This window comes from Ailuropoda melanoleuca, chromosome 2, assembly GCF_002007445.2.
Source record: "Ailuropoda melanoleuca isolate Jingjing chromosome 2, ASM200744v2, whole genome shotgun sequence".
Taxonomy (NCBI): domain Eukaryota; kingdom Metazoa; phylum Chordata; class Mammalia; order Carnivora; family Ursidae; genus Ailuropoda; species Ailuropoda melanoleuca.
The window spans coordinates 47,003,711-47,022,012 of record NC_048219.1 but is presented as its reverse complement, the minus strand read 5'-3'; the positions used below and the strand labels follow the sequence as shown (position 1 = coordinate 47,022,012).

General features: G+C 39.7%; 1 protein-coding gene across 1 annotated transcript in view; it reads left to right on the top strand.

Moving 5' to 3' along the window:
* Positions 1-18,302, top strand: part of ERICH3 (glutamate rich 3) — a 103,518-nt gene that overhangs the window by 11,097 nt on the left and 74,119 nt on the right. The window contains 2 exon segments of the mRNA XM_019797165.2: positions 12,923-13,016; positions 15,480-15,605. Of these exon segments, the coding sequence (XP_019652724.2) occupies positions 12,923-13,016; positions 15,480-15,605 (220 nt within the window).

Here is an 18,302-nt window from a genome sequence, read left to right as displayed (position 1 = left end):
GGTTTTGCTTTAAGTTCTTATTGTCTCTTGCTCATTTTTTGGAACCTCAGATATAACACTAAATGTACACACTAGGTTTTTGGGTTCTTTTTTTTTTTTTAAAGTGAAAGGTCTTTGCCTTTAATTCTAAGTCAAACAGATTTATACCTGTTCATCTTGTAAATCTTCATAAAGTGAGTGTGAATGTTTCTTCCCCTTGAAATCATAGTTTGGAATCTCTCAAACTACCAGCAAATGGCTCTTTCACCATAATTCATAGGGATTTATATAAGGTTATCGCTGTTAAATTCTTCTTTCCTACAAATTCTTCTTTCCGCTCAAACTGAGACTTAGAGCTTTGGCCTGGGCTGGAATCTTCCAGAATAGGAAGTGGGCTTAGGGAGAGAGTGAGGCTGACCTGAGGGTGCAGTCTATGTAGATGGGTATTAAGTTCCAGTCCTTGGTGAAGAGATTAGCCCACAGAAGAAAAAATAGGAAAGCCTAAAGTTTCAGGGCCAAATGCAAGAGCGAGGGGCAGGAACCAGATCCCAAAGTTCTATTTCAGGCAGCAGGGGAACTCAAGAAGCAAGCTGGGAGACAAGGTCCAAGGAAATTTTAAAAACTGCTGGGAGAATGTGGACAGGTTAGAGCATTTCAAAGGAGGCACAAACAAGGACTTGAAATCTCTGAAAGATTGGAACTGCCTGAAAATCATCTTATTTTTTGTGTTTTTCTAACTGAAAAAGAATGATATTACACATGGAAAATCAATGTTTCATTAAAAAATAGGAGATAAACACGGTACATTAGAAAGAGGAATATTTTTGGGGTCAGAGAGACGTAAGTTTGAATCTCAGTTGTGCCTTATGGGGATTTAGGAAAGTTAATTTCTCTGTGCCTCACTTTCCTCTTTCAAAAATTGGTGCTAATAAATACCTTCCTTGCAGGAATATTGGCATATATTTGAGACTCAGTGAGTGGCAGCGATTGTGTGTTTATTTTGTTCTTTGTGCAAAGCATATGTTGCTTAAGTCTTTTTTGCTTGTTTTTTTTCTCGTTTTATTTTTCCAGCTTTATTGAGATGTAATTGACAAATAACACTATGTTAAGTTTAAAGTATACAGTGTGATGGTTTTATATATGTATGTTTTATGAAATGCTAGATTAGTTAGCACATCCTTAAGTCTTTAGCTTCCAATTCTTAAAGTACGTCAACTCAATGGTAACTTCCAAAATCCATTGAGAGTTTAGTGTGTGATAGGTAATTTGCTAAGTTTTTAGTATTGACTCATTTAATGCTCTAAATGACTTTCAAAAATAGCACTATGATTATTTCCATTTTCAGAGGAAAATAGAAGGCACAGGGAAGTTAAGTACCTTGCCTTCATTGCTAAGGAGCTGAGGTAGTTAAATAGTTAAGATTCAAACTCAGGAAATTGGACTTGAGAAGTGAAACTCTCAACTACCATACTCTTCCTCCTCAAGACACAGCAAGAGGATTTTGGTGGTAGAATAATCTAGTCATGCTGTTACCCAGCTTAAAACCCTCCACGGCTGTTAGAAAACCGGCCAGTCCCAGGCCCATTGGGCGAGCCATCTTACAGACCACCCCTTTGACTTTTAGACAGTTGTTCCCTTTATTAAGGCAAACTGCCTTCCCTGTACTTGCCCTCATCATTTGAGATGATCCTGCCTTCTTAGCATCTTTCACAGGTCATACCATTCACTTATCTGACCCCCATATGCTTTCTCTTACTTAGGCTGAGCTCTTCGGGACTGTTGACTGTTCCTTGTAGAGCACAGTTCAGCTTAGTGGTTAAAACCGAACAGTCCCTGATTTGAATTGTGGATGCCTTTAAAAATAGTCATGATCTGCTCATCTAAGACTCTATGCCATAGTTTACTCTTCCGTGAAGAGGGTAGATAATAGTACTTTGCACGGTCGTTTTGAGAATTAAAATATATAGCTCATGTTATATAGAGTGTTTACTGTGTGCACTACAAAAACATTAGGTGATCCATAAATACTGGAGATGAAAATTATTGGTTTCTAGAACTTTCCCTTCTATCACCTTTTCTCCAAACAGCCTCCTTATCTCCCTTGTTTTGTATACTATTTTTCTGTTAATGCATATTTCTTTAAGTGGCCACAATTTCTTTCTTTATTTTTTCTGTTCAAAGAATTGACCTTCTTAAGTCTCCAGAGAAGAGCTTAGAGGCTCAAACTTCTTCTTTTAGGAACGGTCCACCTTAGGGGGTCCCAGGCCTACTGACTTCCCATGCACTGTTTTCCTATTGCCTCATCTGTGCACACTGCAAAACTATCTCGCCAGCAGTCAGCACAGTTGGAGGCTAGTTTTGTTTTTAGTAGTCACTTCAAACCATCATATTAAGGCTATAAATAAAATAATATTATGGTTCTCATCTGTCTGCATCGTTGGAATAAGCTGAGAGAAATTGTAAATCAATATGTAGCATAATTGCTGAGATCTGGCAGGTTTGGATACAAATAAAAAGAATGAAGGATGTAATATAAAATCATTTATATAGTATTAGTTCAATCACCCTCTATAAAGTGGCAGGCAGCAGAGACTCGTGGTCTAATTTTAGTTGGCAAAGAATTTTCTTATAAAAGGTTGGAAAATAATTGACCCTTATGTCAATTACTCTTCTGCATTGGTCTTTATTCAAGTTTCCTCAAAAGGTTTTCTTTTTTTCCTGCCTCCCTAGGAACTTTTCTTTCAATGCAATTTTGTAGCATACTGCAAAAGCATTTATTTGACAAAAAACAAAACAACAAAACTAACATTGTCAGCAGGATCACCCACACTGAGCATTCTGAATTTTAAAAAAGCCAAAATATGTAAAGCAAGCTTTTGAACCTCTTTTGGCATGAACTGCTTTCAGTTATTATCCTGAAGTGGAAGAGAGGTTAACCCTGATCCATACACATGGACTTTTTAAAAGGATGTCAAGGGATTGGACCAATATATTTTGTTTCCATTAACTGATTTATAATCTCATTCATTCGACAAGTATTGGCGAAGCATATACTGTAGACATGGCACCACAGTACAACTTGTGAGAGGGATACATGGAGGAATCTTACATGAATCTAAAGGGAGTGATCAAACATGATGAAAGAAATTCTGGTGCAAGGTAGTGAGACAAGGGCCCAAGGAAAGGGACAGGTATAATTCTGTGGGTATTCCTGTGACATTCTGGCATCTTCTTTTTGAGTCCTATGATCTGAGTTTACTGATGAGCTGTGCCTGCTTTTATAAGCTCAGTGTCCTGAATATAAAATGAGAGAGTTGACTAGACCTCATGTGGTCATTTCTGTAATCCCGTGGCTCCAGGTAAATACATTTCCAGACCAGTAAACTTGGATCATCCACTTCAGGAAGCAGTCACAGCATTTGGCTTCTTGGTGATAATTGCAAAAAGAAAATTGAATTCACCAGGGTCATGCATCTTGTAAGGGGTAGAATTAGAATTTGACCTCAAGCTTTCTAGCCCCAAATCTCATCCTTTTTTATCTCATCAAATTTACTTTGGGCTGAAGTATTTGATATAGATTTATTTGCCTTAAATAACTGCAGGAAAATCATTGCATCTATTAAGAGTTAAGGTGTCTGGTCTTAAGTTTTCTCACTCTTAAGTGACAGACATGCAGTTTTCAGTGATGGGAAGCTACGTAGTTTATTTTTTCTTTATTTTTCTGGTTATTTGTGCTGCTTTCAGTTATTTTATTTGGAGAAGTTGTTCCCGTTTAGATTTTATTACTTCTTTGCTAAGAATCTTGCTGAGATTCAAAATCTTTGTTTTAGTTGGTTGGCTTGAGTGTGATGCGTTTCCTCAGAGAACTGAAATTCTGTGGATTCTTACAAATCTTTTTGATGGACAGTGAGAAAGGCATATGGGTCAGGAGGTGGAGCTCCATTGCTTGTGAATTGTAACATAATGGCAATCAAACCACAATATCCTATGATTTGTTTAACTTGCTTTCCCACTACAAGGATTTGATGTGAGTTGCAGAAACATTTTATCTGGTTGTCATTGCTGGAAGCCTGCCTTGGCAGGGAGGTTTGATGTAGGCCTTCCTTGAACACTATCAAACTCTACAAATTGCAGATTTAGTGACCTCTGAAATGCAAAGCACCTCTCGATTAAGCTCTTCATCTTTAGTAATAAAACCATGTTCATTCACCTAAGTCTCATTTGATTTTGTTGAGCATAAAATGATGTAATCAGTTTTTCCAGATTGGTAGGTAAGTTGAACCTTTCCATTTGTGGCAATGTAAAGAGATATCTTGCATAAAATTTCTTGATTGAAATGCTACTGAAAATGTCAATGTGTTTGCTAGAGTCCTCATGTTCTTTTTGTTGGGGATAGGAAATGGTTGAACGGGTATATGAGCCCCTTTGGTCAAATACTGCATATAGAAGATGAATTTCTGGATGAAACTATGTAAGGCATACTTCTGTACGTTGACTCATATAATCAATCATTTTATTTAATAGTTCCTGTGATATATCTTGTTACTCACTTTTAAAATTAGTGGTATGCTGGTAAACTGGCTTCTCAGAAAGAAAAAAAGCCTTGATTTATAGTGTTTGTTAATTTCTGTGGTGTAAATACCCCCATGATGGCCAATTTCAAGCTAACAATGGCTTGGAAAACTCCTGAAAATTTTAACAGTTATCTCATTAGAGCCTGTATGAGTCAGCTCCAGCACTCCACAGTTATTACTTTTAAAATGGAGTTTTGTACGTTTTCTAATTGTTTTACGTGTAAAATCCTTCTCTCTAACCTCATTTTGAAGCTTTTAATGGTAGGAACCCAGCCATATTCTTTCCTCTTCCCCAGATTTATCTATGTATGTGCAATAATTAAGCATGCATAGTAACCTATTACATCAATACTAAGATGATTTTTTCACATTTTCGCATTACTAAAATCATTTGTGCTTACATCAGTGGCATGCTATAGTGTAATTGGCAAAATTTTCTTCATTCTTAGTGTTTCATATAATCATTTGAATTTAATGAAATATATTAAGTGCTGATTAATTGATGTTTGACATGAGTGCAATTACATCCTTTGGGCGAATCTATCTTTTCACATATTACATTCACCTAAAGAAGTTAACTCTATTGTTATCCTTATGAGAAAAATCTATTGTTTGAATATATCGGTTTCTTAGTGTACCTCCTGTTCTTTTGTCTTCGTGCTCACATTTGGCACATCAAAGTTTAGGCTCCAATTTATTTTGTACATCTTGGTATGGTGCCAAGAACTGCCTTCCTCCCTCTGATCTGGGAAGTGTCCCTTTTCAAAGTGAGCATCACTGGCATGATTGAACATGGTCATTGGACAATATATATGTTATTTCCATAACATTCAGCATCCAGTGTTTCTGCTCCCTGGCATCTGGCATATAAGAAAAGCCTTGTGATAGGCAGAATAATGGCCCCTCAAAGAAGTCCGTCCATGTCTTAGTCCTCAGAACATGTGAATATGTTAATTTACATGGCAATGGGAAATTAGGTTTGCACATGGAATTAAGGTTGGTAATCAGCTGACCCTAAAATAAAATGGGGGGAGCCTCTAGAATGTGGAAAAGATCCTTCCTTAGAGTCTCCAGAAGGAACGTAACCCTGATGACACCTTGAATTTAGTGAGACCCGTTTTGAACTTCTGACCTCTAGAAGTGTAAGACAATAAATTCGCGGTAAGCTACTAATGTGTGGCACTTGGGTACAGCAGCAATAATGAACTAGTACAAGCTTCATTAATTCAGACGGGCAGAGTCACAATTTGATCTAAATAAAACCGGCTGTGTCAAAATTATTCTTTATGTTCTCTCTGAACAAGTTTGCTAGGAAAATTTGTATCATAGGGCAGATTGCAGAAATATATGTTAGAGAATAAGATAATTTAAAGATTTCAAAATATTGTTTTTAATGCTAATGATATGGCTAATTACAAATGGAAGTTACATATTTGTTAATTTTGTCTGTAAGTATTTTCATTTAAAATTTTTCTATTTCTGTATTGGGGAATTTATGGAATTACATTTTTATGTGAATATTTCATGATTCTTACTTTCCTGTCATCATATTTAGCATCCTGGTCCCCACCTTAGCAAGCCCTGGTGAGTGAAACCCTGGTGAGTGGTGTTTCACTGTGATTTGGCAAATATTTTCAGGAACAAACTTTAGGTTATGTGATCTTTAGCAAGTGACTTAAACTAAGGCTTGTTTTCCTTATCCACAAAATGAAGACAATTACACCTTCTGTTATGGCTTGTGTCCTCCTTAGATTCATATGTAGAAACCACAATCCCCAGCGCAATGATATTTGGAGCTGGTGCTTTTGGGAGATGGGTCATGAGGATGGAACCCTCATGATGGGGTTAGTGCCCTTATATGAAGCGATGAAAGAGAGCTTGCCTTTCTGTCTGCTCTGTGCCACGTGGGGATACAAAGAGAAGATGGCTGTTCATCACCCAGGAAGAGGGCCTCACCAAGAGCCTGACTGTACTGGCACGTTGACCTCAGACTTCCAGTCCCCAGGACTGTGAGAAATAAATTTCTGTTTTTCAAGCCACCCAGTCCATTTTGTGACAGAGCCTGAACAGAGTAAGATGGAAATTGGTTCTAAGAAGTGGAATGCTGTTATAACAAATACCTAAAAATGTGGAAGTAGGTTTGGAGCTGGTAATGGGGTAGTAACTGGAAAATTTTGAGGGACAAAAGTTTTTTTTCCAGCTTTATTGAGCTATAATTGACATATAACATTGTGTAAGTTTAAGGTATACAATGTGATGATTTGATATATGTTTATATTACACAATGATTACCACAAAAGCTTCCTTAACACATTCAAAACCTCACATAATTGTTTTTTTAAAGATCTAATTTCCTATCAACTTCCAAGTATATAATACAACATCATTAACTATAGTCACCATGCTGTACATAAGATCCCCAGAACTTATTTATCTTGTAACTGGAAATTTGTACCCTCTCACCAACATCTCTTCGTTCCGTCCCCCTTCAATCCCTGGCAACCATCATTCAGTATTTCTATTAGCTCATTAAAAAAAAATGCACATACAAGTGAGATTGCACAGTATTTGTCTTTCTCTGACTTATTTAACTTAGTATAATGCCCTGAAATTTATCCATGTTATTGCAAATGGCAGAATTTCCTTTCTTTAGTGCTGAGTAATATTCCATTGTATATATATTCACAACATTTTCTTTATCCATTTATCCACTGATGGACACTTACATTGTTTCCATGACTTGTATGAATAATGCTGCAGTGAACTTGGGGGTACAGATATCTCTTTTGGATGTATTTCCAGAAGTGGGAATGCTGGATCCTATGGGAATTCTATTTTTAATTTTTTGAGAAACCTCCACACTGTTTTCCATAGTGGTTGTACCAATTTACACTCCCACCAGTAGTGCACAAGGGTTCCCTCATCTTCACATTCTCAGCAATACTTACCTCTTATCTTTTTGAGAACAGCCATGTTAACGATGTGAGGTGGTATCTCATTGTGGTTTTGATTTCCATTTTCCTGATGATTAGTTGAATATTCCTTCTCATACCTGTTGGCCATTTATGGTTTTTTTTTGGAAAAAAGATGTCTATTCAGGTCTTCTGCTCATTTTTATTTGGATCATTGTTATTGTCATTCGTGTTTGCTATTGAGTTGTATGAGCTCCTTATATGTTTTGGATATTAACCCCATATCAGACATATGGTTTGCAAATATTTTCTTGTGAAGGGATTTTCCTGTGATTCTGGCAAGAGCTCAAAAAGAAAAGGGAGCTGGAGAGAAAGCTTCCTTCTTCTTAGAGAACACATATATAATCGTGTACAGAATGTTGGTAGAAATATGGATGGTAAAGGCCATTCTGATGAAGTGTGAGGTGGAAATGAGAAACATGTTATTGGAAACTGGGGGAAAAGCGATCCTTGTTATGAAGTGGCAAAGAACTTGGCCACATTGTGTTCATGTGCTAGTGTTTTGTGGAAGGTAGAGGTGTGGCTAGTCACTTGATCCCAGTTACGGAGTCAGCAACGGTGAAGCCAGGACTGAACTAGAGCTGGAGTCTTAACCACTACATCTGTCTCTCCCACCAAGAGTGGTGACAGGCAGTGCAAGGAGGGGAGGTAGGCTCAAGAGGGCTGAAGCCAGTAGGAATTCTTCTACCACTGTGATCATGAAGAAGGCGTGACCTTAGTCAGGCTTTTCTATGACTGACTCACATTAAATGATAATCTTATTTTAAAGCTTTTCCATTTGAGTAAGATGGAAGAGCTGTAATAGCTGTCATTGCAGGGGCCTAAAAGAAATCAAATGAGACTATGTGTGTGGAGGTACTTTGTAATCTGCTAATGGGTTGGGGATATTATGCTTTTTGCCCAGCTTTGGACACAGTATCTGACATGGAGACGCTTAAACACTCATTACCTATTTGTGAATGAATCAGCCTGTGGCACAGGGAGAAATGAAGTAAGCTCATGTATTCACACACACACACACACACACACACACACACACACACACACTGTATGTACACGCATACTCCCTCCACTACATTGGGAACTCTGTGGGTACAGTGTCTGTGTCATCTCTAAACCCCCAGGATCTTTTGGAATGCCCTGAAAATAGTCAGTGCTCAATAAATGCTTGTGATTAGTAATATTATGGTGCTTGTCTTTTCAGATGGCATTTTTATGGGATAGATTCTCTTTGGGGGCAGATGGAGGGATTGATAGGAATCACTGACTTTATTACTTCAGAGCCCATTTATATATTCTACACAGTGAGAGGCAGGGGTTCGAGGGTTCAGTGTTGAAGGACTGCAGCTGGAAAGGCAGCACGCCCAGTGACTCAGCAGCCTGCTCCTCTAATCCCTAGGAATGTGGGGGTGTATCATAGTGGGGGAAACAGGACCCATCATAGAGACAAGGTTGCTTGGTTTCCTGGGGGACTGTCTTCCCGAGTGCATTGAGCCAGCTAGTGGGTTGTTCTCCACCCAGTGACCAGAGGGTGGGTGAGTAGTCTTGTCCATCAGATAGAGAAGCCAGTGAGTTGGGCCTGTCTTGGCATTTAGCTGTGGGACTTGGTGTGAACAGCATGGCCTTTGAATGATACAGTCACAGCGGCGTGGTAATTGCTGGGATCAGCGCAGTTGTTGATCCTATGGACCGCAGCAGGGGAGGATCATGGGACTGGGTACCACAGCCAGAAGTCCAGCTTTGACCGGAGATGCGGAGAGTGACTTACAAAGGGAGTGGAGTGCTGCAGGTGCAACACAATCAACAACACAATCACCGAGTTCAGGCGAGGTGACCTCATCTGGCCCAGGGCTCTGCTGAATGCAAGAGAGAAAGGAAAAGGGTATGTGTGTTGGGGGAGCAGTGGCAGTGAATGAAGAGGACAAAGGCAGAAACATCAGAAAAGCTCTACTCATCTAAATTTGTGGCCAGGTCAGTAAAGCTCTTGTCATTGGACCAGTGCGAAGGGAGGCTACAAACCCATACCAAGCACACAGGAAGAAGAGCAGAGCAGAGAGGGTCAGACGGACCACGGCTGTGGCTGACACACAGGACGACTACCATCTCCCTGTGGAGGAGGCTTCGTGGTCAGAACGAGGGTGACATTTGTATGTATAAAATAGACACGTTTGCATTGACTGCTAACGTACTCCCGTCAGGCTCCTATAACACAGCACCATAGACTGGGTGGCTTAAACAACAGAAATTTCTGTCCCACAGTTCTGGAGGCTGGGAAGTCCAAGATCAAGGTGCCGGCAGATTCAGCGTCTTGTGAGAGCAGCTTCCTGGTTCATACACGGCGGCTGTCTTGCTGTATCCTCCTATGGGGAAAGGGTCCAGGCAGCTCTCTGGGGCTTCTGTTATAAGGGACTGATCTCATTCATGAGGGCTGCACCCTCTGACCGTATCACCTCCCGAAGCCCCCACCTCCTCATACCACCACATTGGGGGTTAGGATTTTAACATACACATTTTAGGGGGAAACAAACATTCAGTCCCTAACAACTGTTTTACTAAATCTGTATACAATTTACTCCAGTACAATTTCTTGTTATGAAATAGTTTGTTAATCTAAAGTTTCAGTTAAAAAAAAAAGTTAGGCTGCTGAAAAAGAAATGACTGACCCCGGATGGACCCAACCAGTTATTTTTTAGCTTTTCTGCCGAGGCCAGGTTATGATTGTCATGGAAAGAGTTGCTTCACAAATAGCATCCCAACCACGGACTTTGAATCTTTCCTAAACAGGGAAAGGTGGGAAAGCTGATGTGTGCAAAGTTTGCAACTCCGCTGGACCTTTTGGTAAGACAGGAGGTACGTCATGGACACATACTCGTTTAGCACGAGCCTGAGGCAGCAGAAGGAGGACGAGGTGGTGCCAAAGCTGCCTAAGCATTATTTTCAGGACCTAAATATTGAAAAAGTTTCAAATTCTGAATTGAAAGAAGGGGATTATTTTCAGCCAGTAGGGAAGTTAAAATTTATGTTATCCTAACTTTTTGACCCTATTTCATTTAATCAGGGTTTTAGCACTCACAGCTATTCCAAAACTATTGATTTTTTTTTTTAAACTTGAGCCTGAAAAACAGACAAAAGACTATATATGATATCTGTCTAATGATTTATCTTAAGAATCTGTGAGCTGTGGAATCATGATTGTTAGGACCGAGAGACACCTGCTCACCTTTCTGAAATGAGTTGCTGGAAAGATATTCTGAGATTCAGAAAGGGTAAGGGATACAGTGTTGACCTTTTGGAGACAGGAAACCTTTGATGAACTATAGGACACCAAGACAGTTCATTTAAAAGATGGTTTCAAAGCATTATCTGGGGCTGGTTTCGTATGTGCATTACTGACGCCCTCGGGTTGTCTTTTTACATAAACCCAGTGAAATAATGGCTCCTGCGTTGTTCATATGTCGGCAACCCTCATGTGGCATCTTGGCTTCTGGGCTTTGTAACTGCTTTCTGTGTCTTTTGGACAAAATTAAACTTTCCTTACCATTTGACAGCATATAACTTTCCTAAGATGGGCGTTAAGGAGAAAAGAGACAGGAAAAGGTCACCAATACCATCTTCATGTAATTAAAGCAGCTAAATAAAATTGTCACTAATGACATTTACTTGACTGTATCATATGAGTCCCTGCTCTGGCCTGCAAGTAAGTTAAGGATCAATTGCTCGTAATATGTACAGACTGTAAATCTTTGTTGCAGGTAATAGGGTATATTTTTTTAAAGACAGCCTTATTTTAGGGCTGTGTTTAGGCTTGTGAATTCTCCCTCTTTGCTTCTTTCTCTCTACCTGTCTCTGTCTCTCTGTCTTCAACTCTCTCGCTCTATATACATATATATGTACCTACACTCGCATTTATATACATGGATGAACATATGTGCCTACCTGTATACATACATGTAAATGTATGTGCATATGTTTTTGTAAGGTAATAATAATCACTGGAGGGGCGCCTGGGTGGCTCAGTCGTTAAGCGTCTGCCTTTGGCTCAGGGTGTGATCCCAGAGTCCTGGGATCGAGCCCCGCATCGGGCTCCCGGCTCCACTGGGAGCCTGCTTCTTCCTCTCCCACTCCCCCTGCTCGTGTTCCCTCTCCCACTGGCTGTCTCTCTGTCAAATAAATAAATAAAATCTTGAAAAAAAATAATAATCAGTGGAGGAGAAGTTAAAACTTAGAAAAAATAGCTTCAAACTTTGATTTATAGACTCAGATTGACCACCTACCAAGGTATAAGATGTAATCAAGCAACCAATTTGTTTTCTTTTAACTCTTAAAAGACCCTAAAAATCAAAAGTAATCTATGAATTTTTGGGGGGGGGAGGGTGGGGAGTTCTGGATGTGGAATTCATGAAAGTGTGGTGGATATATATATATATATGGAAGTTAAGACTTCTAAGCTTCTGAGCTTAAACTTAGAAGTTTATACCAGTAAGAATGAATCCGAAACAAAATTGTTTTCCCCTATTGAACACATCATTATTTGGGTACACAATAAATAATTCCATAGCGATACTAAGAATAACACAAGCTCCTGGCCTTCTAATCTTAGGTGGTTTGCACTGGGGAATGTTTGCTGGGAAAAGAGATGATTGTGAATCACGGGTCGTATCCACTAGCTAACAGGTCAGAGAGAGGCCTTGGCAGTAGAGGGACCGCGTGTTGTGTCCTGAAGACACGAAAACATGAATATGTTGAAGAAGTGCACGTAAGTTTGCCGCTAGAATTTAGGGTGAAACGGGAGGCCAAGAGTCCTCTGAAGGAACTCCAAGTTTCCTCCCCATCAGGCTTCCTCTGTGAAGACTTTCCTGACAACTGAAGTTGGTAGTCTCCTTCTCTGTGTCCCCATGAGTTTTGCATATTTCTATTGTTGGATTTTTCACACCCAGTTTAATTGTTCATGTCTGATTTCCGTACTTATCCTCAAAATAAACAATGTCAGGACTGTCTCCCAGTTCTTATCACAAAACCTGGAAAACAGTAAGTGCTCAATACCTGTTTATTGGGGCGCCTGGGTGGCACAGCGGTTAAGCGTCTGCCTTCGGCTCAGGGCGTGATCCCGGCGTTGTGGGATCGAGCCCCACATCAGGCTCCTCCGCTATGAGCCTGCTTCTTCCTCTCCCACTCCCCCTGCTTGTGTTCCCTTTCTCACTGGCTGTCTCTATCTCTGTCAAATAAATAAATAAAATCTTTAAAAAAAAATACCTGTTTATTGAACACATACATGAATGACTGGCTGTCTGGAGGAGTGAATGATTATGCACAGTTTGGGGATGACAAAGTCAAGAATCGCCTTGGCTGTTCGGCAACACTTCATAAAACCTTGATGGTTTCATTTTTCTCTTCCAGATTGCTTGCAGCATATAATAGTCTTACCGATAAACACCTGACTGGCTATTTTAACAACACAAGGATAAGGCGGCATCTCCTAAGATCAGGCCTGGTAAGATTTGGTTTACTTCCTACCTGCCCTCTTGTTTCATTAAATCCAGTAGTTCTCTCTCTCTTTTCTGGTTTCCTGTTTGAGCTAATCAGGGACATCTTCCCCCTTCCCCCCACCCCCATTTTAGAAAAATTACTTCTTTTCCAGACCCTGATTTATCTTTTTGAAGCTGTGTTTCAAAAGATAGGAAGAGGGGTCACAATGACCACTAAGGCTGCTTATATATTATTGAGGAAAAACCCTAGGAGCTTCCAATGGCATATTTTACTTGTTTGTTTATTCATTCATTTATTCAACATATTTATTGAACACATCAAATGAGCCAGGAACTGTTAGGGATTAAGCATAGAGAAGACTTTACTGTCTTCAGGAAAAAATATTATTTTTAATAATCATAGAATATGGTGTGCAAGACATGAACAGTTCAAAATTTCCCCTTGAATTTTAAAAACGTGTTTCATTTCCTGGATGGTTTATTGGTAACATTAGTGTCTTTCCTTAGCTCTAAAACTATCATTTCCACAAGATTTCCATTCTTCTAAATGTATTTAATGTGAAAACCTTTAAAAAATACTATAGTTGTCCATTGAAAGAATGGGCTTGGTTACAGAAGGCGTGAGTAACGATTTTAGCTGTTTACCTTCTTAAAACACAGTGGATTTCCTTAACTATTGTTGCCATGGTGTTGAAAGGATATGCATTGCGTTTCTAATTGTTGTTTATGTGCTTGGCACTCTGGCTGGTTAGATCTCAAGAGAGCTTGCTTCTTGTCTCCTGGGGCTTTGTTATCAGACAGACCTGGCTGAAACCTGGCTCTGCCATTTACAAGTCACAGACTCTTGAGCAATTCAGGTTCTTCACTTTCTCAGCTCCAGCTTCCTGGGTTGTAAAATGAAGACAATGATACCCAGCCCTCGGGATTCTTGTCACAGTAAGAAAGTGTAATAAATGCTTGTTGCAATTATTGTGGTTACTATTAACATCACTTCTTTGGCTAACAATCTGTGAGCTTTATGTACACATGGGAAGGACTTTGTATTTACTCATCAACATCATTACCAAGCATTTATTGAACGTTGGTTATGTGTGTGACAACTCAAATACGGAAGATTTCTCTACAACAGGTGGTTCAAATACAGTTCCTGACTCAGCAGTGTTCAGCAGCATTTGGGAACTTGTTAGAAAATGCCAATTTTAGAGCCCCACCCCAGACCAATTGAGTCAGAAGCTGTGCGGAGAGGCCCACCAATCTGTTTTTCAACTTGTTTTCTGATTCTGATGCAGGCTCAAGTTTAAGAACTTCTGCCCTGTAGGAGCTTCCAGTCTAGTTGGGGAAATCAGATCTCCCAGAGGGGAACGGGCAATGACACTTGTTAACTGGGGAGGGGGCCAGAGTACAGGATGTTCTCAACACTTTTTCTCTGTTGGAAACAAATGGCATGATATCCCATGGACAACATATTTCAAAGACTGTAACTGAGTTATTTGTGATTGGAAATATTTCTAGAACCCTACCCCTTTCTTCCATTGGAAAAAAAAAAGATACATGAAAAAAGATTGTCAGTATCCAATCCCTTGTAACATAACTCTCCTTGGTCTCTGAGCTCTAATACATTGCCACGACAGTGTTATAAAACTAGTTATCAAAATTAAGAATTATGTGGGCTTGGATTAGACTTGAAGGAGCAGGGCATAATTAAGCGGAAAGGAAGAGAAGATGAACAATCCAGGAAGGATAGCACCCTCTGTTTACAAAAGATACAGAAAAATACAACAAATACACCCTTAGGAAGGAGTAAGAGAAAAGAAAAACGAGTAAATAAAGAACAGAAACTACCACTCTTGGCATTTTCAATGATGCCAATTGAAATCAGTCTGGAATATTTTATATCTGCAGCACTGCGTAATCTGAAAAAAATCTGAATCACGACAAATTAAATTACATTCTGGATTGGAGAGTGGAATGAGAAAAAGCAGTGTGAAAATAAAGTAATGAAACCAATTATTTTTAAAACAAACTGATGAGCACCTCCGTAGCTTACATGTTTTGCCCTTCAGAGTTATTTCCTGTAAGATCATCAGTCCTGTGATCACTGCTCCTATTCATTGTTTCAAGGTAGCACCCTACTTCCTCTTTCCAAATGTGTTAAAAAAAAAAAAAAGAAATGAAAGGAACACCTGGGTTCCATCAAGGGGACATTGTGACTCCAATGAAAACCTTGTTTTAAACATCAAGTGCACCACCTGTGTGTGTTTTGTCAATGATGGGTATATGAGACTGATTTTTTTCCTTATGAAATATTCACTAAAAGTGAAAATTTATCAACCCTAGTAGTATACTCTCCCATGCTTAGAAGACACTGCCACTCTCTCTCTCTCTGTGGTACTCTCTCTCCCCTTTTGGTAACGAACAATACATTTTCTGCTTTGTATTTCCATGTACATTTTATTTATTCCTGACAGATCACAAGAAGTGGAAGAATACTTTCTGAAAAAGAATACAAACTAAATATCATGAAGAGGGATCACCAAAAATATATCCGGGAATGCCTAGCTCAGGCTATTTTCCATAAGGTTCTTGATATGGAGGTAAAGTATTTACATTTTCTTAATAATAGATATTTTCTAATATGACAGTTAATAATACTTCTGTATCCAGAAGCAGAGGAATTCCTCCTGTATTTCATTAAAAAGGAATGGAGCAAGGTACCCTGAGAAATACTCCCCATCTCTCTAGGTAGCAAGGAGCCAAGAGACTGAAGTAAGCTTTTCTCCATTTCAGTTAGGGAAAAATATGGACATCATTACATATTTTGTGGTATTTAATTTAATAAATGTAGATTTTTAATCCATAATGGCTACTCTAAAACATACCAGCCCTCACCATCTGTACCTCAATTTCCATTTGCTAAAAAAAAAAAAAGTGACATCTGTTTAAATATCAGTAATTCCACTGCCATGAATTATTTCAGATTTGTTATTCTTTTAAGGCTCTGAAGCTGAGCCGTATGCTGAATTTCAGGGAAGAGGCATTGAAACATCTGCTGTCCCTCCTACTTTAGGCCACATTGGTCAGCATAGATTCATAAACCAAGCATCAACCACTTTTTTTTCAAGTCTGACATGGCATTTTTAGTAGGATATCTAGCTAACTTGATAAATTATTTTAGCCTTGCTCCATAGAACTTATAGTTTCAAGCATCAACACCATTTTAATCTCCATGAAAAAGCATGTCACTTCTTGGCTTGACCATACAGCAGTAAATCAGAAACCTTGGCTGGTAAAATCATTGACCTGTGAGTGTAGTAAACATTTATGAACAACTGTGGAATTGCCAGTAAACCAGTATGCAGTGCAGCGCCACTGAAAATATTTATTATTATGCTGCCATTATATTAGCAAGTGTTGTGTTGAAATAAGATGTATATGATCTGTTAACTCAGCAGTTCATTTTGTGCTTTATATTATGTGCATGAATTATGTGCGATCATTGTTTATGGTCCCCAAATTCACTTGCTCATAAAAGTATTAGTTGGAATTCTGCAACTAGTGTTTAAAAAAAAACAGTAGAGTAAATTAATCTATATCTAGTTTCAAATTTACCCAATAGGCACCAAATTTTGTATTAGGCACCAAATTTGTATTTGATCCTTCAAGTTTAGTTTTCCAAACTTTCAAGTCATTGACACATCATAACTACTAAATATGTTATTATTTAAGAGTCTTCATACATTCTTGAAGTTTGGAATAGATACCTTAGATGAGTGTTAATATGTAATATATAATTTTATATAATGTAATATATATAGTTATGATATGTAATATATTAATATAATTAACAAATGGAATAGCTGTCTCTAAATTGTCACATTTGTCTCACATATAGTTTATGCCGATGATGCTGTTTACTAATAGTGTTACATTAATATTCATGTATTCGTGCATACAAGAAACATCAATCATTAATTGTAGGCTTACCATGTACCAGTATGAAGCTACGTGATGTAGCTGTGAGATATAAACACAAAAAACCCAAAGCCAAAAAAATAAAAAAACAAAACAAAAAACTATTGTAGAAAGTGATCACATGCTAGGAGAGAGGGAAAACAGACTCGGCTCAGGGAAGAAGGGGATGATGACTTGCCTCCGTCAGAGTCAGAGGACGCCGAACAGAGGACCTGCTATTTGAACTGGACCTTGAAGGCTAAACGAGGCGTCACACGAAAGCAGGAGAAAGGCACTGGAGAGAGTGAGGACAGCGGGCGTGAGGTTAGAGAAGAAAGGTCTTCGTGGATGGGCAGGAAAGCTCACTGAGGCCAGACCGCACGGTGGGTTGGCTGGAAGAGCAGCAGGAAGTGACACTCTTCAGTAAGCTGGGCCCGGGCTTCTGGAGGGCCTTCAGTCCCCAGCGAGGTTTGGAGCGGAGGTGATGAGGCGATGAGATGTTTTTCCAGCAGGGGCGTGAAATAAATGAGCAGAGCCGTGTTAGAAAGATGATGTTGCTAAAAATGTGGGAGCTGGATTAATGAGCTGGAAAGGATTGGAGGTGGGAGGTCAATTAGGAAGCTGTTGCCGAAGGGTGAGGGCTAACAGCAGTCGTGGAGACGCCGGGGAGAGGCAGCAGTCCCCATGAGAGGAGATGTGACCGGGGAGAGAGATCCACGCTGCCTGAAGGAGGAGGGCGTGGGGAGAAGGAGCCGGAGCACCGCGCGGGGGCGCTAGCGCGGCGGGTGGCGTCACTGCGGGGGCTCAGGGACGGCCGCGGGGCCAGGAAAGAGCTCTCGCGGGGTGGACAACCAGGCCCCCCGGAGACGTGTCCTGGAAGCCGGCAGGCTCGCCCAAGCGGCCCAGTGGTGAAACCGGGAAGCGCTGGGGAAAAGAAGGAATTCCGTCTGACCCAGAGACGAAGACGTTGAGTGGCCTTGCTGAGGACAGAGGGCTGCAGATTCGGAAATACAAGGAAGATGGAAAATGGCTGGTAGTGAGTGTAATGAGGTTTGGTGATCTGTGGGTGAGAGAAGAAAGGGAAGTGTCCGAAGAGGGCTGACGATGATAATCGGTAGGGAGAGATCGAGTCTGCAGGGTCCCACAGGCTGCACGAGGGGATCAAGAACACAGAAAAAACACTTTTCAAATGCTCTCAAATGTGTCTGAATGACTTCAGATAGAATCCTAAGCAGCTTGCTTTTACATGACGTTTGTTTTTAAATTATATAATTGATGTATTACAGAAAATTAGGGAAACACCGTAAAGTATAAAAAGGAAAATTACCACATAGAATCCT